The 26,134-nt window shown below is 37.4% G+C and overlaps 1 protein-coding gene across 2 annotated transcripts in view; it reads left to right on the plus strand.

The window, feature by feature from the left end:
• The window catches only part of ARFGEF2 (ARF guanine nucleotide exchange factor 2), a 40,227-nt gene that overhangs the window by 8,190 nt on the left and 5,903 nt on the right, over positions 1-26,134 (plus strand). Inside the window, exons 2-36 of one of the 2 annotated variants that reach the window (XM_075768810.1) lie at positions 748-902; positions 1,589-1,735; positions 2,611-2,790; positions 3,214-3,433; positions 4,103-4,174; positions 4,473-4,621; positions 5,054-5,184; positions 5,712-5,946; positions 6,193-6,292; positions 6,519-6,658; positions 7,733-7,841; positions 8,355-8,556; positions 9,322-9,433; positions 10,010-10,215; positions 10,984-11,068; positions 11,160-11,331; positions 12,166-12,317; positions 12,505-12,633; positions 13,013-13,171; positions 14,339-14,486; positions 15,437-15,536; positions 16,877-16,917; positions 17,003-17,172; positions 17,815-17,966; positions 18,137-18,309; positions 19,395-19,555; positions 21,042-21,172; positions 21,269-21,398; positions 21,875-22,010; positions 22,804-22,942; positions 23,061-23,115; positions 23,374-23,488; positions 23,752-23,882; positions 24,951-25,119; positions 25,515-25,653. In XM_075768810.1, coding sequence (XP_075624925.1) covers positions 2,752-2,790; positions 3,214-3,433; positions 4,103-4,174; positions 4,473-4,621; positions 5,054-5,184; positions 5,712-5,946; positions 6,193-6,292; positions 6,519-6,658; positions 7,733-7,841; positions 8,355-8,556; positions 9,322-9,433; positions 10,010-10,215; positions 10,984-11,068; positions 11,160-11,331; positions 12,166-12,317; positions 12,505-12,633; positions 13,013-13,171; positions 14,339-14,486; positions 15,437-15,536; positions 16,877-16,917; positions 17,003-17,172; positions 17,815-17,966; positions 18,137-18,309; positions 19,395-19,555; positions 21,042-21,172; positions 21,269-21,398; positions 21,875-22,010; positions 22,804-22,942; positions 23,061-23,115; positions 23,374-23,488; positions 23,752-23,882; positions 24,951-25,119; positions 25,515-25,653 — 4,502 coding nt within the window. In that variant the 5' untranslated portion in view covers positions 748-902; positions 1,589-1,735; positions 2,611-2,751. The remainder of the gene's footprint in view (positions 1-747; positions 903-1,588; positions 1,736-2,610; positions 2,791-3,213; positions 3,434-4,102; positions 4,175-4,472; positions 4,622-5,053; positions 5,185-5,711; positions 5,947-6,192; positions 6,293-6,518; positions 6,659-7,732; positions 7,842-8,354; positions 8,557-9,321; positions 9,434-10,009; positions 10,216-10,983; positions 11,069-11,159; positions 11,332-12,165; positions 12,318-12,504; positions 12,634-13,012; positions 13,172-14,338; positions 14,487-15,436; positions 15,537-16,876; positions 16,918-17,002; positions 17,173-17,814; positions 17,967-18,136; positions 18,310-19,394; positions 19,556-21,041; positions 21,173-21,268; positions 21,399-21,874; positions 22,011-22,803; positions 22,943-23,060; positions 23,116-23,373; positions 23,489-23,751; positions 23,883-24,950; positions 25,120-25,514; positions 25,654-26,134) is intronic. The other variant, XM_075768809.1, reaches the window with a different exon arrangement.

Consider the following 26,134-nt stretch of genomic DNA (forward strand, 5'->3'; position numbering starts at 1 on the left):
TGCCAGAAAACAGCAAGTGGAATAATTTCATAGTGGAAATGTAAGAGTGTACATACATTATGGCAATGAGTTTGCGAATACCCAGTTACGCACCTTTCTGCCAAAAACATGATATGGCCTATGTGTTCCAATTACACAATGTTTGTGGCTGTGGGTACTCAAGCCATAACTGCCTCTGAATTTCACTGTGAAAAAATTGCAAAACTTCTAAAAGGAAGCGAAAATTAGCACTTTTTACTGGGCTTAATATAGCCTGATAGGAAATAGTGAAGAGAGTAGGTGTCCTCTGTTTGATAGTGTATGCTCTTAACTACCTAGATCAAGAATACAAATTTAAGTATTATTTAAATCCAAATTTTAAAACACTTCTCCAGCACTGTGCTATTATGTAAAATGAGCTTCCAAATGTCTTTCTCTTTGCTTAGTATTCCTTATATGGGCCCTGTTTAATTCAGAATAACTTTTATAGGTTTATCATTAAGTTATGTAGGAGTTCCCCAGGATTTCAGGTAGTGGAACAGTGTTGGAGTGTAGTGAGGGAAGACTAGGTTGAAGAATATATGAAAAAGATCAGATATAAATAAAGGTAAAGTGGGGGGGTTTTGGGTGATATTTAAAGAATATTGAACTTTCTATAAGAAAGTATATGTGAGAGAAGCTTGTGTTACATTTGTATGCTGCTATGTACCATTCAGCTTTAAATTTAGAAAACGAGGAAATGTAGTTTGCTGTGATGTACGTGTTTAGAAAAAATAATAACTCTTGTTATCTGACCTAGAGAAGGCACTGCTGCTCCACCAAAAGCAAACTTCATTGAAGCAGATAAATATTTCCTTCCGTTTGAACTGGCCTGCCAGTCAAAGTCTCCACGCATTGTCAGTACTTCGCTGGATTGTTTACAAGTAGGTGTTCTGTTTAAACTTGGAGAGAGTGAAATGGAGAAATAGGCAGTTACAAAAATCTTGTGTGCTGTTGGCATTCTTAGAGTGAAGAAGTAATACTGTCCCGAGCACATACAGCTGTGCAGATAACGTATTTTGCATGGTTTAAGCATCTAGGTAGCCATAGTGTGTATCATCAGACTTGGCTGAATGTGCATCTTGTCAAAGTCAGAAATATGTGTTGGTTTATAGTGAAGCCAGTCTTTATTGAAGCTGAGGAATGCTTGCATTATTCAGTAGAGATGTTTCACCTGTGGTACTCTAAACAGAGTGTTTACCATGGTGTTTCTTGTAGTGCTGATATGATGGGAGTCAGACTCTGAAATCTTTCTACCTTGTTCTTCCTTAGATCCTTACATTAAAAAATGTCACTTAAGGGCAGAACCTTTCTGTTGTGAAAAGATAGGAAGATTGATGTTAAAAAAAAATTGCCAGGAAGAAATGGTCTGGGTGGAAAAAGTGTGTGTATCCCTTACTAAATCTGTTTTGTCTAGGTGTGTGAACAGTCCAAGTATTTGGTAGCCAGGCTGTTGATGGTGTTAAATTTTTGTGTTAAAACTGGTTAAGTGAGGTATGCTGTCTAAAACCACCTTATTATGCTTTACTTAATAGTATGTGGTTGTTTAACCTGCGTTCTTTCTACCTAGAAACTCATTGCATATGGACATATCACTGGCAATGCTCCAGACAGTGGAGCTCCTGGGAAACGACTGATTGACCGAATAGTTGAAACCATTTGCAATTGCTTTCAGGGTCCTCAAACAGATGAAGGAGTACAACTGCAGATAATTAAGGTATTTTATTTGGTTCCTTTTGGTGCAATATTAATTTGCTTTCTCTGTCTTTGATTTTGTAACTGAAAAAGAATTAATGCAAAACACTACTTAGGGCCCAGTTTCTCCATTTCTTACCCTGTTAGATGTGTCATTTGAATTTAGGGAGGCTGTCACCAGGTCGGACTTGATATGTGAAATGTATTTCCTCTTGGTGAAGCAGAACGTAAGGGAATGCTTTATAAATGTTTGTCCTTCTCTCTGGGATGAGCCATGTCCCAAATACTTTATCTTGCAGACAGCTTGACGTTCATCTTCTAGGCTAGTAATGCCCACGTTCATTAGGCCAATGAATTGCTATCAGCCTTCAACTGAAAGCACTGTAACTGTGATGCAGTATCATAGCCTGCTGCTCTAGCCTCTCTGCTCGTAATGTCCATTTTTCCAGAGAGATCTGTGGTATGTGTTCTCAACAAGGCATAGTAGTGCCAGCGGTGTGTGTTCTGGTTCTGAAATGTACCTAGGCTAAGGTTAGAAGCTGGTGAACCTTCCAGTAATCTAATTTGATGGCAGTGTAGACCAAGTGGCCCTTTCATAGAAATGAAGCTATAGAATACAATAACTGCTTCATTTGGAGGTGGAATACTTCCTTTAGTGGAAAACTAGTTGTGACAAAACACTTTTACAGCTCAGGAGAGAACAGAGATACGTGGAAGTTCTGTTACTTTCTTTGATTTGAAATGTCATTTCAGAGAACTAAAAGTTCCTTATAAAGTCTCATAAATAGGTATTGTGTTTCATAACAAACCCACTGATTATTATGGAAGACCTGCATGAAGTGTATTGCTGCCTACTTGCTTAGATTTCATTCTTTACTGTCTTGTGGTCTTTTTCAGGCTCTCCTCACTGCGGTAACATCTCCGTATATAGAAATTCATGAAGGAACAATTCTGCAGACTGTTAGAACCTGTTACAACATCTATCTGGCCAGTAAAAATCTTATTAATCAGACAACTGCCAAAGCTACCCTTACGCAGATGCTAAATGTCATTTTTACACGGATGGAAAATCAAGCTGTATGTAACTATTACTTTTGCTCATCTCAAATGTTTAGGCTTGACAAATGAACAGAAGACTTATTATTTAAATGGGTCTGTCATTGTAATTGGTTATCTATTGATTTGTAATTTTAAAAAAACTGTGAAATCTTTGAGGCATACCGAAGCATGCTGACTGATTAAAAATATGAAGCTTATTGCGAATAACAAGGTTTCACACTGTAGTTTCTACTAAATGGCTTTGTATAAACAAATGATGGGATGCTTTTAAAATAACCTTGAAGCTCATCTTTTTGCTTTGACTGGCCAAGTGGTTATATTTTCACTGTTTCTTTCATGTTAACACATGAATTCACAAAGGAACGTCAATCACTGTAGATATCTGTTTTTCCTTATCATGTTTTGTGCCTTAGATTAACTTTTTCATATTGATTTTTCAAGATACAAGAATCCAGAGAAGTAGAAAAAACAAATCACCAAAAATCCCAGTCTCCTGCAAGTCAAGTAGTGACGAGGTCCCCAAAGGTCGGTCAGTTAAAGCACAGCTATCAGGAAGGCAAACCCACCGCTCCTGTAAGCCCAGAGTTAACGAATGGTGAGCCTGAGAGGGCAGAAAATGGAGATGTGAAGTTGGAGCAGAATCTGACACTTTTAGCCACAGGTGAACAAGAATAGGTTGTGTCTGTTGCTTTCAGTTACAATGTTTCTACTGTAAAATGCTCTTTTAGGCTATTTTGGGGAGAAGTGACTGGGGTTATTGACTCAAATCGTGCTTGGATTTTCTCAGTAGTTATTCAGAGTATACAGGCCATCCTTAGCTCAACATTATAACTGTTGACAAAAGGCTCATGTTTTCCCTAGAATTGTAGTAAAACTCTATATTATGTTTATAGAATTATAATGGAATTTGACTTGATTAGGTTGATAAGGGGGAAGGAGAGGAAGAGAATAATCACAGTATGTGGGAAGTGACTGAATCACTTTGAGGTAATTTAAGTCCTGTGGTAAAAATAATGTGTATTATGAGTACCTTATTATAAGCATATAGTGTAACCAAAGCAGGAATGTAGGATATTCCAAAAGGAAAAGTTCATAACAGTTGATAAATAAAACTACAAAATCACTGCATTAAAAATATCAGTGCTTTGATTTAAATAATGGAAAGAACAAGACTGAGTATTTTTGTATGACATCTTGGAAATGTCTTTAGAGGAGGGCTACTGAAGAAAATCTATTATTTTTAACCCTTCTGCCTCTGTCATGTTTCTCCTTTTCATCTTCTTAAACAAAAGTACTAAATTCAAAATTATCTCTTTGTGTGTTTCATTAGAGGAAACAACTGATGGAGGAAAAGAAATGGTTAAAGGCATCTTGGAAGATGTGGTCAAGTCAGCTGTGAAAGGTAGCAAAATCTTCAAAGTAAAATAGACTCCTGTATTGCTGTGTATTGCCAAACTTTTCCTGTGATTATAAAAACATGGAAGTTATTTTTTTGTTACTAAGTATCTTTTCAAGAGCACCTACTAAGGCAGGATGAACAGGTTTTTATTGTCTTGCAAGATTCTTCTTTTGATGGTAGCTGAGAAATGTTCTAGTTTACCATTGTTGCTTCTGTCCCACTTGGTTATAGAGCTTCACAGGGTCATGCGATAAAAAAGCTCAATGGGTCATTTTAATCAGTTTTCCTTTTTCTCCTTTAGTGGCTGAAGAAAAGCAAGTAACAGAAACAGTTAAGGCTCTACCTGCATTAGAGACTGCAGATATTGCTCTTTCTGGCTCTAGTAATGAAAATGTACAAACAAACGGGATTCCAGATGATGGACAATCTGTTTCCTCCACTGATAATCTGGTAAATAACTTCACTGGATGCTAATGTATGTTTAGGAAAGGAGAAATGTTTTTATCATGCCAGCTAATACAGTAGGATTTTGGGGAGGGAAAGGACAGAAGCTTTAATGTACATGTCCTGCTCAGGTTTGAAAAGGAAGCAGCAACTGCAATTTAAGTAGATACTGAAAACAATTCTAAAATTGATTATATCAATTGGATTTTAATACAGGGTGGGGGTGGAGGGAAAGAGTCAGTCAACATGTGTGAAAAGATCCAGATCATCTGTAGTCCTGTTTAGGTTTAGTGTAAACTTTGCCAGATGTACTTTTTTTTAAAAAAAAAAAAAAAACCACAACCCTGTACCTAATTCTCAGAGGAGCTGTAGAATCTTTCTAACTGCTCTGTTCCATTGTCTCACTGAAGATCTAATGTTGTGTTCCTTGCTCTCAAGGAAACGGATGTATCTGGACATCAAGCTGCTGCCAAATTTTCACATGTTCTACAAAAGGATGCCTTCCTTGTGTTCAGGTCGTTGTGCAAGCTTTCAATGAAACCACTTGGTGATGGACCACCAGATCCCAAGTAATGAGACTGTTTTTATTACACTGTCCTTTTCGGGTAGCTTTTGGAGACAGTTCAGTAGCTGCTGTATAGTAAAACAGGTATTCACAATTCACCTGTCAGGCCCTTGTTTCAGTTAGCTTGATGAATCTAGGATTGACACTTGCTTCAAATTATTAAAAATTTAATACTTGAGGGGTTTTTTTGTGTAATAGGCTTATTAATCTTAGCAGTTAAAGTGGCCTTGACTGTAGTATTTGTGAAGTTTTTGATGGGGGAGTGGGAAATGTTTCATAGTAGCACTGAGTTGCATCTGTTATCCTAGTCTAAGATATTAATACACCAGCAAAATTTCCAAATTAAGATGGTAGATGTTGTCCGAAATCACTTGTAGACTGACTTCTGCCTCTCCTGCCCCCCACCTTGAAATGAATTAAAAGAGCAGTCATTTCTTCTTGGCATGGAAGAAATGCTATAGTGGTCATGTTGAATAGAAGTATGTATTCAGAAATACAATAAAAATATATTTAATATTGAATTTTTTCTAGATCCCATGAATTGCGTTCTAAGATAGTGTCTCTCCAGCTTCTTCTCTCGGTACTGCAGAATGCTGGTCCAATTTTCAGGACACACGAAATGTTCATCAATGCAATCAAGCAATATCTTTGTGTAGCATTATCAAAAAATGGAGTCTCTTCTGTTCCTGATGTATTTGAGCTCTCTCTGGCCATCTTTCTCACGCTACTTTCGAATTTTAAGACGCATTTAAAAATGCAGATTGAGGTGAGAGACTTTTATCTATCATTTCCATGATGCTCTAGTTTCAAATGAAAATACTGCAATGATAAAAAGCCATCTGGAACGTAGAAGTTAGTATCTTAATTTTGTTTGCTTACTAAACTAGTATATTACTACTGTATTCAAATCCTAATACACATGAGATGATACTCTTCAAGAGAAATTACTGAATAGAAATTAATTTGTACATTTGACATGGTTCTAAAGTTCTTTACCTCATTTATTTTGCAGGTGTTCTTCAAAGAGATCTTCCTGAATATTCTAGAGACTTCTTCAAGCTCCTTTGAACACAAATGGATGGTGATTCAGACTTTAACTAGAATTTGTGCAGGTATTTCTATTGTTGTGAAAAGCAGTCACTTCCTCTGGGAGCAGATGAAAATTATTTTGAAGACAAATGCCACATATAATGTTTAAGTGTGAAAAATTGAATTTTATCCCATAGTGCTTGGGTTAAATGTCTGGATTCATCCCCACTGCCTGCTCTAACTGGCTGATTTCTTTTAAAAATGCTATTACAGTGAATCCTAATACTTGCACTTTCTTTTATTTTCAAGATGCCCAGTGTGTAGTGGATATTTATGTTAACTATGACTGTGATTTAAACGCTGCTAATATATTTGAACGCCTTGTAAATGATTTGTCCAAAATTGCCCAGGGACGAAGTGGGCATGAGTTGGGAATGACACCTTTACAGGTAAGAAAAACAGCTTTGAAGATAACGTACTATTTTTTAATTTTTTTTTCATAAGTGGTGCTGTCTCTGCATCATTATTGATACCTCCAGTTGTTTATGTTGTCTGTAATCTACTGCTGTTACTTATTTTTTATTAGTTAGCTAAATTGCAATTGGGTGCTGAAGCAGTACGATTAATTTACTTGGTGATTTTGCTGCATATATGCATTGTGACGCTAGGCTTGTTCTGGGCTGCCATGGAAGAAAGTCAAATGAGCCTTCCTCTGCCTCGCTGAAATGACTTTCCTCCTGGGGCTTATGAACCAGCAGTAGCTTCATCTTATGTTTGCTTTGCATAAACTTTTTGTGCTGTATCTCCACCACAAGTATTTTATTTTTAAAATTATACTTTCCCAGTGCTTAGAGAGAGGGTGGAGTATAGATGACTTTCAGCAGGAGCAGATATTTCTGACGTTGGCCTTGCCTGTAGCACTGTTTTCTAGTCCAGCCTAATAGCTTTTCAGGGCTGAAGTGAACTTGGTGCCAGTGTTGGTCTCAGAAATGAGTGCACCTCACACCTTCAATTAGAATTGTATCAATGCTGGCTTGTGTTTCCCACCCCCCTGTGGTCCTTTGGCCAGAAAATGGAAGTAAAAACCAGGAGACCTTTGTTTCAGATCTGGACTAGGACTATTTACTGTACAGCTAAGGTAGTGACATGCTTGTGGAGAAATCTGACCCTATAGACAACAAAGGGACTGCATTTAGGACATGGCATGTATTGCCCCTTGGTTGTGCTCATCAGTTGTTAATACGCTGTCTGCTTAAAGCACCTGGAATGTGTTCTGGTGTCAGTCTGGTTGTGGTTGCTTTTGGCCCAGATGTATCCAACCTAAATAGTCAAGGGGCAGAAACTTTGTATAAGCAATAGATTTCCCCTTAACTGACAAACTTTGTAAAAATTGAATTTGAATGGTGTGATGCAGTGCCTTCTAAAAACTTGTGGATATACATATATTGGTGTGGGTTTTTTGGAAGGTTTTTTTGGTGTGTGATTATTTTTTTTTTTGTTGCGGTTTTGTTTTTGTGTTTTAGGAACTAAGCCTGAGGAAAAAAGGACTTGAATGTTTGGTTTCTATTTTAAAATGTATGGTAGAATGGAGCAAAGACCTTTATGTGAACCCAAATCATCAGGCTAGCTTGGGTAAGATTGTTTCCTTGTGGGGAGACTAATTTGTTTAATAAGTTTATTCTTGTGCTTATTCAGTGTTTAGAAGCTATTCAGAAGTATGGATGCTAGGTTTTTACATAACGATTTGTTTATACAAATGAAATATTTAAAAATCGTTAATGCTGTTGCAGTAACTGATTCTCCAGGTGTCTGGTTCAAATAACCAGGTTCTGTTTAAAAGCTTTAGCCAGACTACTGTCTACACTATAAAAGCTGTCTGATGTAGAAACGAGATGTGACAAATCTTGCAGTTACTAAGTTGAAGTGCAAGGATTTCTTCATAGTTGCTGCTGCTTTTCTGCCTTTTGTTGGATTATTTTAGAATTGCATCAATATATCATCTTCATGTAGTGTTGACTGCCAAAGTATACATTTGTATACAAAATATACAAAGAATATTGACTCATAAATTTCTACTAAAAAGTTTTATAACTAAAAGCTTTTGACTGAACAGGATAACTTAAGTCTCGCCCCGTTTATAAATAGGTTCATTTAAACCATCTGAACAGGAAATGGCTGAAGGTAAATGCCTAGAGAGTGGAGGGAGACGGAGTAGTGTCAGTTCCTTGGACTCCACCGTGTCGTCAGGGGTTGGAAGTGTTGGTACCCAGACTGCTGTCCCAGATGATCCTGAGCAGTTTGAAGTCATCAAGCAACAAAAGGAAATAATTGAACATGGGATAGAACTGTAAGTCCAGTATGATGGGAAAATAAAAGTTCACTAGTAAAAAAACCTATGTCTGCAAGCATATTGTTTGTTATGGTCTTACACAGTCAAACCTGTACGGACACTTACAAATTGATCTTAACGCTGAAGATACTTGCCTGCTGTTGTCAAAAGGTGACACTGGAGGCTATTGTAGTTAGAAGGAATTCAGTAAAATCTTGGGTAGAGTGGAAGGTGGCTTCACAGCTTTCATTTGTACTGGTTCAGCTGCACAAGAGAGGAAAATGTGTGTAAACCTGGAGAGAAATTGATTTGAGCAGGCTCGTTTGATGTTGTCTCACAGCTCTTACACCGTTTGTTGTCTTTTGTTGCAATAGAGTTTGGAGAATTAAATCATTGTCCAGCCGTGCTTTACTTCTTTTTCATGAATTTGAAGATCTTTATGTCTGTAAATGCTATAAAAAGGTCTAGAACAGCAGCATTTTTACCATTTCATGGAAATTCTCTAACTTTAAAACTGACCGTTTTGAAATATTAAAAGTGAGTTTTCCAGCAATAACTTTTAAGCTTTTCAGCAACTGAATGTACCTTATGAGATGTAGCCTGTGATGTGATATAGTTAAAACATTTGTTGTACATTCTTTGACATTTTTCTGACTAGAAAAAAAGACACAGAGCTACAGCACAAAATCTTTGGTTTAGAAGGGCTCTATAAAACCAAAATTTTATACTCTGTGATATTTTTCAATCGTATATCTCAATTTCCCTGTATTTTTGTCTGAATAGGTTTAATAAAAAACCAAAGAGAGGAATACAATATCTACAGGAGCAGGGAATGCTTGGCACTACAGCAGAGGACATTGCACAGTTTTTGCACCAAGAGGAACGCCTCTGCTCTGTAAGACTACACACAACATAATTAATTCTCTTGCCCTATCATCTTCTCCCCGGTCTTCTGATGTCTGTATGTACTCTGTCTTTAGTTCATATTTCATTAATAACTGAAAGTGTGATGGTTCTAATGAAGGTACTTAATGCCATTGCTACTTTCTATTTACTTGCTGCCCTAGGCTTTTTAGTAAAGTAGCCGTGTTTCCAATACAGTGTTGAAGGGATTCCCCATAAATGGGAACATGCCTTTTATCTGCATTAACAATATCTTGCCAGCGAAGGAGTGTCATGTACTGCAGTGGCAAAACATTCTCCACTGCATGTGAAATAGGGTGCAGTTCAGCTCCCCTTGCTCTACAGTAATGCAGATCTCACATTGGCAAATGAGGGAGGCAAGAATATGCAGACTAAAGGCATTTTCTAATGACACTGGTTTCTTGTTATCCCTCTAACGGTTGTTCTGCCTGCTCAGAGAAGCATATCAATCTTACAAAACTAACAGCTGTGCAGTTCCTGTACTGTAGACTTTCTTGCAAAGCTGGCAGTTGGATTACACAGTAATAACTGTCTCTTGTGTTTTTAGACTCAAGTAGGGGAATTTCTTGGGGAAAGCAACAAGTTTAACAAGGAAGTGATGTATGCCTATGTAGACCAACTTGATTTCTGTGGAAAAGACTTTGTCTCTGCTCTACGTATATTTCTGGAAGGTTTTCGTCTGCCAGGTGAAGCCCAGAAGATTGATAGATTAATGGAGAAGTTTGCTGCTAGATATATTGAATGCAACCAACGGTAATTCAAAACCTTTGTATTGGATAAGTGCCTGAAGAATGGCTGTGGTGTTTGTGGCCATTAGGGGCAATGCTGGCATTTCATTAAATCCCAAATACTTGCTAGAAGGAATTATGGGAAGAGGGGAGCCCTAAGTATGTTAAATTATCTTTGTATTAGCTGTTCTGTTTTTAAACAAATGTAGATCAGTAATAAGCATTAGTAACTGCTAAAGTTAAAAATATGTGGCATAAATAGCTAATAAGTCATGACACATTTTTGCTTGCCCATTAGGTGTTGAACAAAATGTTTATATGTTAGTTGACATCAAGTAGGCTATTGTTTCTGATGCAATAAACTAGCATTGAAGTTTACCTAGGCGTTCAGGCTTAATTGATTCCCATTCCTTAGTCTAGTTGGTGCATCACTGACTGGGTTGTTTTTTGTATAAATTTTTACAAAACTCTGGGAGTGAAAAATAAGCCATTCTTTAGCTTTTGTAGGATTACCCAAAGAAGGATAATGTATAATCTTTTGGGAATGTACTTGAAAATTCCAGTCACTATTAGTTTTCAACATCGTGAAGAAGATGCTTTTCTATTTTTCCTTTTTTTAATTTGCATTTTGAAACACTTCATGTGTTTTCTGAAGACTAATCTTAGGCTCTGGTAGCTCTTTGGTTGAATGCATAGCACTTCTGAGGTTTTTTTCTTCTGTGTAGAAATAGAGCTAATGGATTGAGGAATTAGGGCTTTAAAAACCTGTTTTGTTTTTTTTTTCCTCCCTTAGGCAAACACTATTTGCTAGTGCTGACACTGCTTACGTTTTGGCATACTCTATTATAATGCTGACTACAGACTTGCACAGTCCACAGGTAGAAATTTAAAAAACAAACCAAAAAAACAACTTGTAGAAGTTCAAATTTCCCAGGAAATCTGATATCCATCTTCCATTCTTTTTTACAGGTAAAAAATAAAATGACAAAGGAGCAATACATTAAAATGAATCGAGGAATCAATGACAGTAAAGACCTGCCAGTAGAGTATTTATCCACAATCTATGAAGAAATAGAAGGAAAGAAAATTGCAATGAAAGAGACAAAAGAATACGCAATTACAACCAAGAGTAGTAAACCAAGTAAGAAGGAACTAGAAACTGGAAAGACCACAATGCTCTTGAACTATTGCAGTAACTTTCAGGATGGCATAGTGGAGTTCAGATCCCTTCTTGAAAACATCTTTGTGCAATACATAAATTACATTTAAAATAGCTAATATAGATACTTCGAATGAAACTTGTGCAGTTATTACTTAATACTACTACTTCTGTGATGGAAGCATAGCTGTGTAAGTGCATCTGGCACTATTGCAGAGAGGCACTAGAAACTAGATTTGGTTGTTTGGGGTTTTTTATACATATTAATTCAAATTAGTGACTTCTGAATCTTAAGCATAGTGGCGTTTTTTCAGTGTTTTCCATGCTGTTTGCAGGTGTCCTATGTCAAAATAGGAATTAAATTGATTTGCTTGAAAATTGAAGTTGCAGCCTTTAGTATAAGGATAAAGAAACACTTAAGTTATTAACTTACCAAGTTGGTGAGAGCTAGTTTTGTTCTGGGGATATTAGCCTAAGAAGGTGAAGGATTTTCTATCCATTTTTACAGGCAGAGTGACTTATTAGAGTGTGCCTCTCTAACTTCCGATGATTAAGTCATAACATGTAGCATATAATAAAGGGCTGAATTACTTACTTTGTGTAGAATAAAGTCTTAAGGTGGGGTGTGGGTTTTAGTGCTGGAGTTCCTTGGCTCGCAACCCATGACAGCCTCCTGAATTCTAAAGATAAAAATCTTCCAAACTGTTAGATTTCATTTGCAATACCTTTATTTAACATTTTGTGATGCTTAACACAAAGACGTGAAATATGCTCTTAGAAAAAGAAACCAATAAAACTGTGTGGTGTTCCCCTTAGGTGTAGCTAATGAGAAGCAGCGGAGGTTGTTGTACAACTTGGAGATGGAACAAATGGCTAAAACAGCCAAAGCCCTCATGGAGGCAGTAAGCCACGCAAAGGCTCCTTTTACTAGTGCCACTCATCTGGATCATGTCAGACCCATGTTCAAAGTGAGTGTGGAGTTCTCCTTGCCTCTTCATTGCTAAGAGTTTTAAGCATGGGAAAAAAGTGGAAAGTTACTCTGAAGAGTTAGGTGTTGCAACAGGTGGACTCTTTGGATATATTTGTTTTCAATTACCTAGTGTTTTGGGCTAAAATTGTAATAGATTTCTGAACTCAGTTTCTTCTGTTTTTTAGCTTGTATGGACTCCATTGCTGGCAGCTTACAGTGTTGGCCTGCAGAACTGTGATGACACAGAAGTTGCATCCCTTTGTTTGGAAGGAATACGGTGTGCAATTAGAATAGCCTGTATCTTTGGAATGCAGGTTTGTATAGGACTTAGCATGGGGTTTGCGAAGGGCAGTGTATGCTCAGGGAGGGAGATGAAGAATTACAAACAACTTATACATAGAAAATGAAGCATCTCATCTAATTTCTTGAAATGGTAAAATAAAATATTACTATCTCATTTTAGTTTAAGATCTTGATATCATCAAGCTTTTCTTCAACTCTGCTTTCCTTTTATTGCCAAATCTTCTATTAAGAGTGTTTGCTAACTTGCATCCCACTCCCCTTCAGCTGGAAAGTGCTCTAATGTAATTGCCAACTGTACATAGAAGGAAAATTGTGTAGGCAGGCTGGACAAGTAGCTTTCTCTTAGCTCTTCAGGGACTTGATTACAATGCTTGTTTCTCTGTCTTTTAGCTTGAACGAGATGCTTATGTACAGGCACTTGCTCGTTTTTCCTTGTTGACTGCCAGTTCCAGTATTACAGAAATGAAACAGAAGAACATAGATACCATTAAGACACTTATTACAGTCGCTCACACAGATGGCAACTATCTTGGGAACTCTTGGCATGAGGTAAAAACTTGATTGGTTTAAATAGTGCAACTGTGTTGTCCTCTGAAAACTTGCAGCATTTTGTTCTTCTGCTACTTTCAGTCTTTAATAACTGTATTTAGCTCCCAGCATGTGTCAACCCTCTTTAAAATGTGGGTGCAAGTGTATTATCTTGTTAGTGTTTTTTAATATATGTATGTGTATATATAAAATAATGCACTGCATTTTTTGACAGACCCTATAGGCACTGTGTGACCAATATTGTAAATTCTTGGGTGCTTTTGGTATGGAATTAAAACCGTATTAAAATCTCATTTTACTTCAGAAAATTCTGCACAGAAACTATTGCATTCTTGTTCACATGAAAAAAAAAATATTCTAGCTCATAGGTCCAGACTTGTTTGGCAACATTTACACCATGATCACGTGAGAAATTAGGGCTAAAATAACTGGATGGGGGATAGATAAGGATAGGCTATTGGGTTCATATGTATTTTCTTAAAGCATATTTTCCAGGACCTCTTTAATCAGATCGAAGTCTCTGCTGCTGCTAAAAGGGACATTTCTGCTGCATTATATTCTCTGGCAGTAGTCTTCGGCTACGTGATAACATGAGCCAAAAGGTACTCTAGCTGACAAAATTACTTGGACCTGGCTTACAGCATACCATCACAAATGCTTGTGCAAGTCCAAGGGATGCTGCAGTGAGGGAGTAAGAAAGGAGAGTCAATTTTGTGCTGATGGCAAGGCACAACGTTGGTATTTTCACTGTCTACACTGGAATGTTGTTACTTGAAGCGGTAGCTGCAGTAATTCTGTATTTTCATCTCTCTGGGACAATGAGCTCTCTAGAAGATCAACTCCAAGTTGTTTATAGTTTTGGAAGTTGATGTTATGAGAAGTAATAAAAAAGTTTCCTCTAGTAGTTAGAGATCCAAGTTAGTTTTTTGGGTACTCTTTGGTTTTTTCCTCATATTGGAATGATTCATGGCAGCCGGTGATCTTGAATGAATCGCTCAACTTTATTTCTAGTTGTATTACTAATGTTTCAGCTACATCAACAGTGTTGTTGTTGTTGTTGTCAAATTTGTTTAGAGAACCTCAGAAGGTTTTAAATATTAAATATATGTTAGGAGTAAAAATATGATGGTGTCCAGAAACACAGTGTTTAAATATCTTTGTTTTTAGATCTTGAAATGTATTAGCCAGCTGGAACTAGCACAACTTATAGGAACTGGAGTGAAAACTCGATATTTATCTGGCTCTGGGCGTGAAAGGGAAGGAAGTATTAAAGGCTATGCGTCTGGAGGGGAAGAGTTTATGGGCCTGGGATTAGGTAAGATTAATAACCTTGGACTTCACAAAGATGCACATATGAGTGAAGTATGATGGTTAAGAAAGCACGATGTTATGAGATACTGAAATATGTTTACTTGCTTCCAAGGGACACTACATTGGATTAATGAAACTTTAAATATATGGTTCCTTTTTTTTTTTTAAGATGTGTTAGTAATTACTGAATATGTTCCAGCTTTGTAATAGGATTAAGCTATTTAACAAAACTCCTCCAGATTTGCTGGAGTATGTTGTGTTTTACCATACTTACTAAGTCACGGTTTTGTTATCAGTATTATCAGTTCTTTCTTTTTACACTCTGTTTTTAATAGTAAAAACATAAGCCATTTATCATTAGGAACTAATGGATGTTTCAATGATCAATAATTGGTTTTCCAAAGGAATTTCTTATCTATGCATGTTGGGCTTGCTGTTCTAGTTCCTGTTGCTCCTGCGGTATATGCAAGAAACAAACTTTAGATTTTAAGCTATAAATTAGAGGGACAAGGCAAGTTGCCTTAATCTTTGGAAAACCATCAAGGAAACATTTTAATTTGAAAATACTCGGGAGCTGATGCTGTACACAAGTGATGTTGCTGAGTATAACAGAACAGTGCTCAGCATTAATTATTTGTATCTGACTTAAAGTTAATATTTTAAAATAATATTTTATCATTTCCAATTTTTCTTAACAGCATTACATCATCTTAAATTAATAAACGTGATGGTTAAAACACGATGCCCTAAGGGGGAAAAAAAACCCATATGTCTTACCGGATGTTTAATTTTGTGATAATCTGGCACAGATCTGGCAAAGGAACCATCTGCTCCATGTACAAGCTAATTGGAAGCAGTAGTCACTTTTCTTTGTCTAGTTGTATAAAGTTGAGGTTAATATTAAGTCACAACTTATGATGCTAAATACTGGGGTTTTAATGGCTTTTGTTGCAGGTAATCTCGTTGGAAGTGGAGCTGATAAACGGCATATGGCAAGCATTCAAGAGTCTGTGGGAGAGACGAGTTCACAGAGTGTAGTGGTAGCAGTAGACAGGTACTGAGAATATAATCTCTTTTTGGGGAGAATGCGAGTTGAAGTTACTGACCATCCTCACTTTATTTGCAGACTCTGACAGGGACTTTTGTTCTTGAAGCCTATTTCTCTTCTGAGAAAGACACTGATGCTCAGATGCTTTCTCTGGACCCAGTAATAAGTATATCTCCTTGGGCATGTAATAGTCACAAAAGACAGACTGTCATTAAATAGCAGCGTAATTAATATAGTGTATTGTGAGAAGGGGCACTGCATGTATGCATGTTTTTTAATGCTTTTTTTTTCTTTGGAGTAAGCCATTGAAGACCAGAATTAGGTTGGTATTACAGTATTTAGCTTTTTTTTGTTTTATAAATCTGTCTGATAATTGTGTCTACCTTATGTGTGTATAGTCTGTGTACTTGGGTTTCTTTTTTTTTTTCCCCCTTTTTTTCTTTGATTTAGCCTGAACAGGACAGGTATCTGAAATGAATAAATGCCCTTACTCTATTAAATCAGGCAATTTCTTTGGTCTTGTGAACTTCAGTATTTCAGCATTTCTTTAGTTGCTGTTCTTCAGCTCGTTATTCATTAGTCACTGCATTCTTGTCCAAATAGTTATCTTTCTCATCTGTCCTTTTAAAGTGTTGTCTAAAGAGATGCCGCTATCATAAACCATGTGTTGAAAGGAGACTTTTTTATAATTATTGAAACTATTGGGCAAGTCTGTAGAATCATACATTCAGACTTGTAGTATTTATTGTAACATAAATGTGTCAATTACCATATCAAAATCTAAAATATTTGGGAACATTCTCCACTTATCAGTGTTCTGTATGAACCACAGTCAGTGGTCTGAAGTCCTCTCAAGACCCTGAACAACTGAAAGGAAAGAGGGGACAATGGTGCATCCATAGTTTTTCTGCTATCTGTTTTGACAGCCACAACTTAGAGTATTCTCGAACCGTGTAAAGATCAAGCAGGTGGCTCGCATCCAGTAAAGTCTTGCAACAAAGCTTTGTTAATGTCTTTTTATTCTCCCTATGAAATTTTAACGTACTGTCACCCAAACAAGTGTTCAGCACCACTTGCCCTGGTTAAAGATGTGAGCCTGTGCCTGTTTCCTGGTGTGAGGAACGAGCATGGTGGGCTGTGACTTGCAGCAGGGAAGAGAATGCTTAGACTAGGAGAAAGACACGAACTGCTGCCAATGAGTAAGAATAAAACAGTTGCAGAGTTCGTAGCATGGAGGATTGTAAAGTACTTCCAGGAGATGTGCTGACATTTGCCTACAGCTCTAAGGTGGGATTGACTCTTGTGGACGTGCAGCTAAAACTGCAACTCGTTTATTTGTTCCATAGGATATTTACAGGATCAACGAGGCTGGATGGAAATGCAATAGGTATGTATGCTGACCATTTGGTGGGTTGCAGGAACTCTTGCAATGTAACACCTGGAACTTAACAGTAGTGTGTTATAATGTTCAGTTGACTTTGTCCGATGGCTGTGTGCTGTTTCCATGGATGAGCTGGCTTCCCCACATCATCCCCGTATGTTCAGCCTGCAGAAGATAGTGGAGATATCGTATTACAACATGAATCGCATTAGGCTGCAGTGGTCAAGGATTTGGCATGTGATTGGAGATCACTTTAATAAGGTATTTTATTTTTTTAAAATCAAGTTACAGAACATACATGAATAGCAGGGCTTCTTTAATCAGCTTTTTCTTTTTATGTTCTTAGTGGTGTAGGTTGTGATATTTAAAAAAAATAAATCCATTAAAGGCACTTAAAGCACACCTATTTAAAAATCCCAAAGTGTATAACTAGAAATGGAAATGTTTATGGGAGTGATCTTTAGTCACTCCATTATATGATTTTGTCATTTTTCTTTATGCCATTGTCTTATCCTTCTGATCAAATGCCAAGTTAGTTTTCCTCTAAAGTGTATATACAGATGATCCTGGAACAGCAAAGTTACTTTCCTCAGGGAGCTGAATCATGTTTGGGTGGGGTGTTTTTAACCTAAATTATTTTTTTATTATTATTTTTTTTTTAGTGTCTAGCTAGCTGTTCTAGTTCTGCGCTTCTGGCATACAAAATCCATGGGTCTGTTTAGTTGAATCAAATGACTGAAAAAGCCCTCTCCAAAAGTAACTCCCTATTTTCTAAGTATTTCCTATCTGAAAGGTAGAACATGCTAGCGATTTGTAGTGGACTGACATGAAACTTGAGTGATGAATTTGTTATTCATGTAAGTAATACATTAGATGGTAAGTGAAAACATGCTTTTCTTCTAGGTTGGATGTAACCCTAATGAAGATGTCGCCATCTTTGCAGTAGACTCATTAAGGCAGCTGTCAATGAAATTTCTTGAGAAGGGAGAATTAGCCAACTTCCGCTTCCAGAAAGACTTCCTAAGGCCTTTTGAGCATATTATGAAGAAAAACAGGTGTGATGCACTGCAATTTCTATGTTAGCTTGCTTTAGTCCTACTTGGTGTGGATTAGATTGTCGTGTACATGGAAGGGGCGCGGTTACTGTATGCCAGTGTAAAATTGTGCCACTTGTGAAAGTCTGACTTTTCTTTTTTTCTTTTTTTCTTTTTTTTTTTCCTTTAAGATCCCCAACTATTCGGGATATGGTAATACGTTGTATTGCTCAGATGGTGAACTCTCAAGCTGGTAATATTCGTTCAGGCTGGAAGAATATCTTTGCAGTCTTTCATCAAGCAGCATCAGATCATGATGGGAATATTGTGGAGCTGGCCTTTCAAACTACAGCACACATAGTTAGTAAGTAATGCTCAACAGATGCAAGTACCCAAATTAGCTTAGCTGCTGTGATTCTAGTTTAAAAGGCCCATCTGAATAAGATTTTTGTATTTCCAGGTAAACAAACACAAGTTCTTGCAGGCAGACTGTTTAAACTCTGTAGCTAGGTCTTGCCTGTTGTTTTTCCTGTCCATAAGAAATCAGGAGACTTTAGATATCTGTATCCTGCTACAGAACTCCTCAAGTTTGGAATAGATTCAGTAAGTTTCTATGTTGCCCTGTGTGTCACAGTAAGTTGTTTTGGATTAAGGAATGCATTTAACAAACATCCATACCTGTTCAGGATCGTATGGTGGGACCATAAAGCTTGTGACTCTGGTACATGACTGCTTGTAGAGCTCAGTTCATATAGGCTACCTGCTCTAAAAGTATATTTCAACAATGTACTGCTGCCACTTTCAAAGGAAGACAACCAACTCAAAAATTCTTGAAGTGGACCTTCAATATTGATCATAGTTTTCTTAAATGTCCTAAAACTGCTCTCTTACCACCAAATAGCTTTTTGTTAACTTGAATTGCATAGATCTTGGGAGTTGTAGTTTGTTCAAAAGCTTGTACACGTTGGATTTGTTTTGTATTTCGTCTGTCCCTTAAATCTGAAATCTTAACTGCTTTTTCCTCTCTTGCTACAAAATATGAGTAATTACAGTTTAGGTAAATTTAGGGAACTTCATTCACAGCAGGGAAGCTAACATCAAGCTTTACTCCTATTATTTCTCAAAATATTTTAAGAGCTTTGGGTTCCATATGCTGTGGGAGGAAACTGAACCATATAAGAAACCATGAAATAATCCTAGGTTATAAAATTGGTAATTATCCAACCTGAGAAAATGTGATGCTCACAAATTTCGGTGGTGGGGTGGGATGGGGAAGAATGCAAGGGAAGACAGAGAACCATATTTCATCTGGAATATTTGATCTGGTCCTTTTGTGTTTGTCCATTTGGTAGTGATATACCTTGGCTGACATCTGTAGATCAATGCCAGTTTATCTATAAATTTCCATATCAGTAAACTTTAAAAAGTGTATTTGTTTGTTCTTCACAGCAAATGTTTTTCAACAGCACTTTCCAGCAGCAATTGACTCATTTCAGGATGCAGTAAAATGTCTCTCTGAGTTTGCCTGTAATGTTGCATTTCCGGACACCAGCATGGAAGCTATTCGACTTATTCGGTATTGCGCAAAATATGTTTCGGAAAGACCACAGGTATTTTCTTTTAGTTTTTACCCTTGTGTATTCTTACACTGTCTTCTACTGTTAAATTGAGACTAACCTTTTAACTAAGAGTGAGCAGGACTTAAGTAAAACAGATTTAAGTATTGATTTTCTGTATTTCATAGAATCATAGAATGGTTTGGGTTGGAAGGGACTTCAAAGATCATCTAGTTCCAACCCTCCTGCCATGGGCAGGGATACCCTCCACTGGACCAGGTAGCCCAAAGCCTCACCCAACCTGGCCTTGAACACTTCCAGGGATGGGGCATCCACAACCTCTCTGGGCAACCTGTTCCAGTGCCTCACCACCCTCACAGTAAAGAATTTCTTTCTAACATCTAATTTAAATCTGCCCTCCTTCAGCTTAAACCCATTCCCCCTTGTCCTATCACTACACTCCCTGATAAACAGTCCCTCACCATCTTTCCTGTAGGCCGACTTCAGGTACTGGAAGGCTGCAAGTAGGTCTCCCTGGAGCCTTCTTTTCTCCAGGCTGAACAATCCCAACACTCTCAACCTATCCCTGCAAAGTGGAAAATTCTACTTTTGGATATCAATAGGAGAGGTACTCCATCCCTCTGAACTTTGTGGCCCTCCTCTGGACTCGCTCCAACAGCTCAATGTCTGTCTTGTACTGGGGCCCCCTGAGCTGAAGGCAGTACTCCAGGTGGGGTCTCACAAGAGCAGAGTAGAGGGACAGGATCACCTCCCTCGACCTGCTGGTCACACCTCTTTTGATGCACCACAGGCCATGGTTGGCTTTCTGGGCTGCAAGCGCACGCTGCCGGCTCATGTTGAGCTTTTCATCAATGAATCAATATCCCCAAGTCCTTCTCCTCAGGGCTGCTTTCAATCCATTCTCCACCCAGCCTGTAGTTGTGCTTGGGATTGCACCGACCCACATGCAGGACCTTGCACTTGGCCTTGTTGAACTTCATGCGGTTCACAGGGGCCCACCTCTCCAGCCTGTAGTTTTGCTTGGGATTGCGCCGACCCACATGCAGGACCTTGCACTTGGCCTTGTTGAACTTCATGCGGTTCACAGGGGCCCACCTCTCCAGCCCGTCAAGGTCCCTCTGGATGGCGTCCCTTCCCTCCAGCGTGTCAACCACACCACACAGCTTGGTGTCATCGGCAAACTTGCTGAGGGTGCACTCAATCCTGCTGTCCATGTCGCTGACAAAGATGTTGAACAGTGCCAGTCCCAGTACTGACCCCTGAGGAACGCCACTCATCACCGTTCTCCACTTGGACATTGAGCAGTTGACCACAACTCTTTGAGTGCGAAAGTGTCTTTCTAGTGTTTTCACAAATAGATATCTCAGATTTATACTTATATTTTACAGGATTTGAGTCTTACGGTAGAAACTAAGCTAACTTTTGAAGTCTGTCTTTGCCACTAGTAGTATCTAAATCTGTCAGAATTAAGGAATTTTGAGATTTTTTTTAATGTTTTTTTTCCCTGCCTATCTCCAAGGTATTAAGAGAATACACAAGTGATGACATGAATGTTGCTCCTGGGGATAGAGTATGGGTCAGAGGATGGTTTCCCATTTTATTTGAACTTTCCTGTATCATCAATCGTTGCAAATTAGATGTTCGAACAAGGTAATAAAGCTTGTATTTTTTTTTTTTAATTCAGTTAATGAAGAGATCACAGGTATGCATTTTAACATCTTTTCCTGTATTTGGGTTTGTTTATAGAGGTTTAACAGTGATGTTTGAAATAATGAAGAGTTACGGCCATACCTTTGAAAAGCACTGGTGGCAAGATCTGTTCAGAATTGTGTTTCGGATTTTTGATAATATGAAACTCCCCGAACAACAAACAGAGGTAAAAACAAACAAAAAAACCCAGCCCACCCCTAACAAGAAAGTAAGCAAATGTTAGAGTTGGTTTTTAAGGACTCAAACAATCAAGACAGCAGTTTGTAGTATTTCTCTTGTCAGTGTATTTCTACCCCATACTGCCCCAAACATAAGGATATGTTGTTATATTCTGCTGTGTTCTGTGGTATGTGTGAAACTCATCATAGTATCCAGTGACCTGTCCATCTGTTCTATCTGTGTATTTTCAAGGAGAATATTCACATTTTGTTGTGAAAATGTATAATTTTCTGAACAGTATTCATGTGGCCAACTAAATGCTTCTGACAAGACATCTGCAGCAGTGAAGCTTTTCAGTTTTATCTAAATTCTACTGCTCTCCTCAGAGGCCACGTCCTTTGTTGAATAGCCATGCGTAAGCCAAGTGCTATCATCATACAATAACCCGCATAAAAACAAAGACTTTTCATTTTTTTCTGATAGAAATCTGAATGGATGACCACTACGTGCAACCATGCACTTTATGCGATCTGTGATGTATTTACACAGTTTTATGAAGCTTTAAATGAGATCCTTCTTCCTGACATACTTGCACAGTTACACTGGTGTGTAAAACAAGGTAGCTTATTTACTTGTATCTTTTGATTAATGTATTTTTTTAAAATGCTCATTACTTAAGAAGGTGAAAAATAACTGAATTTTGGAAGGAAAAAACCTACCATTGGGACAGTAGGTTATGTAATAGATGGATGCAGTATCTTCAAATATTTGAGCATCATTCTATTTAGTCAGGCAGCTCTTCTGTTAATGTGTTTATAGTGTTTATGGTGCTATTGTGACAGAGCAAAAGCGTATGAAGAGTTGTGTTAATCTGCCAACAACCTTTTTCCATTTGGCTGCGTGGATAAAATACTTCATTTGTTTACAGATACACACACATGTGCATTCTGATTTTTTCTTTTTTTTTTTTTTTCTCCCCCTCCCCTTCTCTCAACCATCTAGTACTTTTAGATGCAACTTTCTAAAGAATGTGTCTTCTTTTGGGCTCCAACTCTTATGCCTGAAATCCTGCATGTGGCTAGCATGGCATGTGGGGGGACTACCTTGCAGGAAATCATAAGTTTCTAACTGGTGCTTTTCCTTTCTTTGGCTCACTGTATGCTTCCTTTCTACTTCTCTCCTGTCCTTTGTCTTCCCTGTTCGGATTTCAATCTGATGAATTCTCTTTTTAAACACTATTTTTTATTCAGTAGTTCCTAAGCTTGAAATTATTGTAATATACTTTATTACTGTGAGCTAAGATACCATGCGTTTCACAATATTGGTAAAAATGCTTAATGGAGCAGTAATAGAGAATGCTTAATTTTTCATTGATATTGTAGAAGTTGATAAATACGGAATTTCTTTCACAGATAATGAGCAGTTGGCTCGATCAGGTACGAACTGCCTAGAAAACCTGGTAATACTAAATGGACAGAAATTCAGCCCTGAAGTCTGGGGGCAGACATGCAATTGTATGCTAGAAATCTTCAAGACTACTATTCCTCATGTGTAAGTTCATAAATTTAATTCTCATACTAGTACACAATTCCTGAGCAACAATATTTAACCTTTCTTTTTTTTTTTCTTTTTTCTTCTTTCTTTTTTCTTTTTTTTTAACTTTGTGAAGCTTGCTGACATGGAGGCCTGCAGGAATGGAGGAAGATTCAGCTGAAAAACACTTGGTAAGAGTTAATTCAGTGTAACAAAATAACTTGAAGGGTTGTGTGTTACGTTAGCTTTCAAAATATTTTATTGTAGTAAACACACTTGACAACAAATACTAAAATTGACATTAGCTTGTATTTGGTGTCATTGTAAAATAAGATATAAAGAATGGATGCAGGGAGCCTTTGAATCTAAGATTAGTGTCATCTGAAAACTGATAGCTGGTCTGTATCTAGAGTTTTGGATTGCTAGAATTGTTCTGCATTCTCTTCTAGGATTTAGACCTAGATCACCAGTCTCTAAGCAGCATGGATAAAAATGCTTCAGAAAGAGGACAAAGCCAATTTTCAAATCCAACAGATGAGAGCTGGAAAAGTGGTCCTTATACAAGTAAGAAAAGCATGCAAGTTTATTAAATGAACTTTTATAGCCACTCTTAGTCTACTTGTAGTTCTGTAGAGAAAGTTTTTGGGCACTTAAACTTGGGGTACATTTTTACAACTTGTGTTTATGGCTTGCAGAGAAATTTCCTCTTTATAGGATAATTCACAGCATCACTAAATATCAAAATGGTGATGTAGTGTTCTGCTAGACTGTTGTAAGTGAATTGTCATAAGTTTGCTTCTAAAACTTGTCTTACTCCATTTCATTAGACCAGAAACTCTTTGCTGGCCTCCTTATAAAGTGTGTGGTACAGCTGGAATTGATACAGACCATTGATAATATAGTGTTCTATCCAGCAACAAGCAAGAAGGAAGATGCTGAGCACATGGCTGCAGCTCAGGTACCACCAGACTTATTTATAATCTTGTTGTGGCAGTAAAGTACAAAGGCTGTGGAATGCTCTGAAGTGTGCTTACAACAGAGTGTATAGTCTCTTCCTTTTTCTAACTCTTAGCACTACCCTGAATGTCTGTGTCATTAGTCTTAAGCTGTGATTTATTTTTTTTTTACTGCCTCCAGTGTTTCCTGGCAGTCTGCTTGGTGGATTATTATAATTACATTACCATTATTTTTGTTATCAATATAATTGTTATCATTGTTTTTATAAAGAATTACATACTCATCAAGAATGTTTTTTGTTTGTTTTGGGGAGAGCATTCTTTTCTGTTTTTTAGCCTGAGTGTCTTCATTTAGCCAGTTGGAGCTTTGCTCAGCCTCTAGGTGTTTACACTGGAGGAGATGCCAAATTTGAACTTTAGCAAGGTTAATGGTCAAGCTATTTAACTCATTACCTGCCTCGGAGATGTCCTTGTCCCTGAAAATACTGATTCTAGGGAATAGTGCAAGGTAGCTCTTGCTTGGCTATGTTAACAAAGCCCTAAGTTAGAAGTTTGGGCTAGTGCATTCAAGTAGTGTTTTGGGGATGGTATACTTAAATTCCGAATGAAAGTAGCTAAAAATATTGACCAATTTTAATGGAGTTTTACATTAGCCCAAAATGGGGAATTTCTACAGTATGCAACATTTAACTTGCACTATTTTTGTGGTTCATTTTGATGTTTTTCAGAATTCAGCAGACGTACTCAGCTCCTAGAGGAGAGGAAATGTTCTATATTGTATTGCTATGATGGTTTTGTGCCTTGATAAGAGAAGTTCTTCCCTTGTTTTTCTTGATCTTATCAATAAGTAGGATAGTTCATAACTTCTCTCTTTAAAAATACCCCACTGAAAAGAGTGCAAGTATGATATTTGACAGGATCATTCTGCTGTGTTGTATTGTACTAGTATTTCACTTGTACCTAAAAATGGAATCGAGTCAGTGGTATGTGGTCTGTGAAGTATCAAAGTCTCTTTAAGCTGATATAAAAAGAATATGTTATTGACACTCCTCTCTGTCCCCTCACCACAGCGAGATGCATTGGATGCAGATATCCACATTGACACAGAAGACCAAGGAATGTATAAATACATGTCCTCACATCACCTCTTTAAGTTACTAGATTGTCTGCAAGAGTCTCATTCATTTTCAAAAGCCTTTAATTCAAATTATGAACAACGAACTGTGTTATGGAGAGCAGGTGAGGCTTTTATTTTTAGTTTGATAAAAATACTGAGCTCCATTTATAGTGTTGGCTATCAAGATACAAAAGTATACCATTGCAATAATCTCTACAGTTAATGAGTGTTGCATGCTTTTATTACTTGTCTCCTTCCTGATGACTTGAGAAAATAATTCTGTTTGCTAAGTTATCTGCTTTTTTTTATTAAAGTAGAATTACACAGTTGGCACTTTTGTAGTTAAATATCTTTATAAATAGATTAGGTCTCGGTCAAAATCAAGGAGGAGGAAATACTACCTGGACAAGAAATCGTTACTGTTCACTAGTGGAGGTATTGTTGATAAACTTTACCTTTAGGCTAGTAACTACAAATGTGCATGTTCGCTTTCTCCCCATGTGTAACTGATTTCCAGGGTTCAAGGGTAAATCAAAACCCAATCTCTTAAAACAAGAGACCAGCAGCTTGGCTTGTTGCTTGAGAATACTCTTTCGAATGTATGTAGATGAAAACCGCCGAGACTCCTGGGACGCTATACAACAGCGATTGCTTAGGTAAGAGTATCGCCTTGGTTATGGTGCATTCTGCGTTCAGCCAGTATGGTGCATCCCTCAATACAAATCTTCTGTTTTAACTTGCTGAGCAGAGCGTGCTATGTATATAAATATATATAAAATAAATATATATAAAAGTATATATTTATATATCAGTATATGAATAAATAAACTCACTGTTTATTAAAAGTTAATTTAGCAGTAAGGAAGCAATCTACTTGGAATAAATGAAGCACCTTCTTGCCTGACATAGACTTTTCTTTACAAAAATGGTGGTGTATACCTGGAACTTAGGTAAACATAGAAAATTATGCTAAATATAAAAAGATATTGTGGTCCCCTTTATTTGAAAAGAGAGTTGTTGGTACGTGAAATTTCGGACTACTAATCTCTAATCAAATGTAGAGAACTCTTAAACTTGCTGTTGGCATTAATGCAGTGGATTTCAGTAGCATTCTGATTTGTCAGCATCTATGGACAT

The sequence above is a fragment of the Balearica regulorum genome, chromosome 16 (genome assembly GCF_011004875.1).
Source record: "Balearica regulorum gibbericeps isolate bBalReg1 chromosome 16, bBalReg1.pri, whole genome shotgun sequence".
NCBI classification, from domain to species: Eukaryota; Metazoa; Chordata; class Aves; order Gruiformes; family Gruidae; genus Balearica; species Balearica regulorum.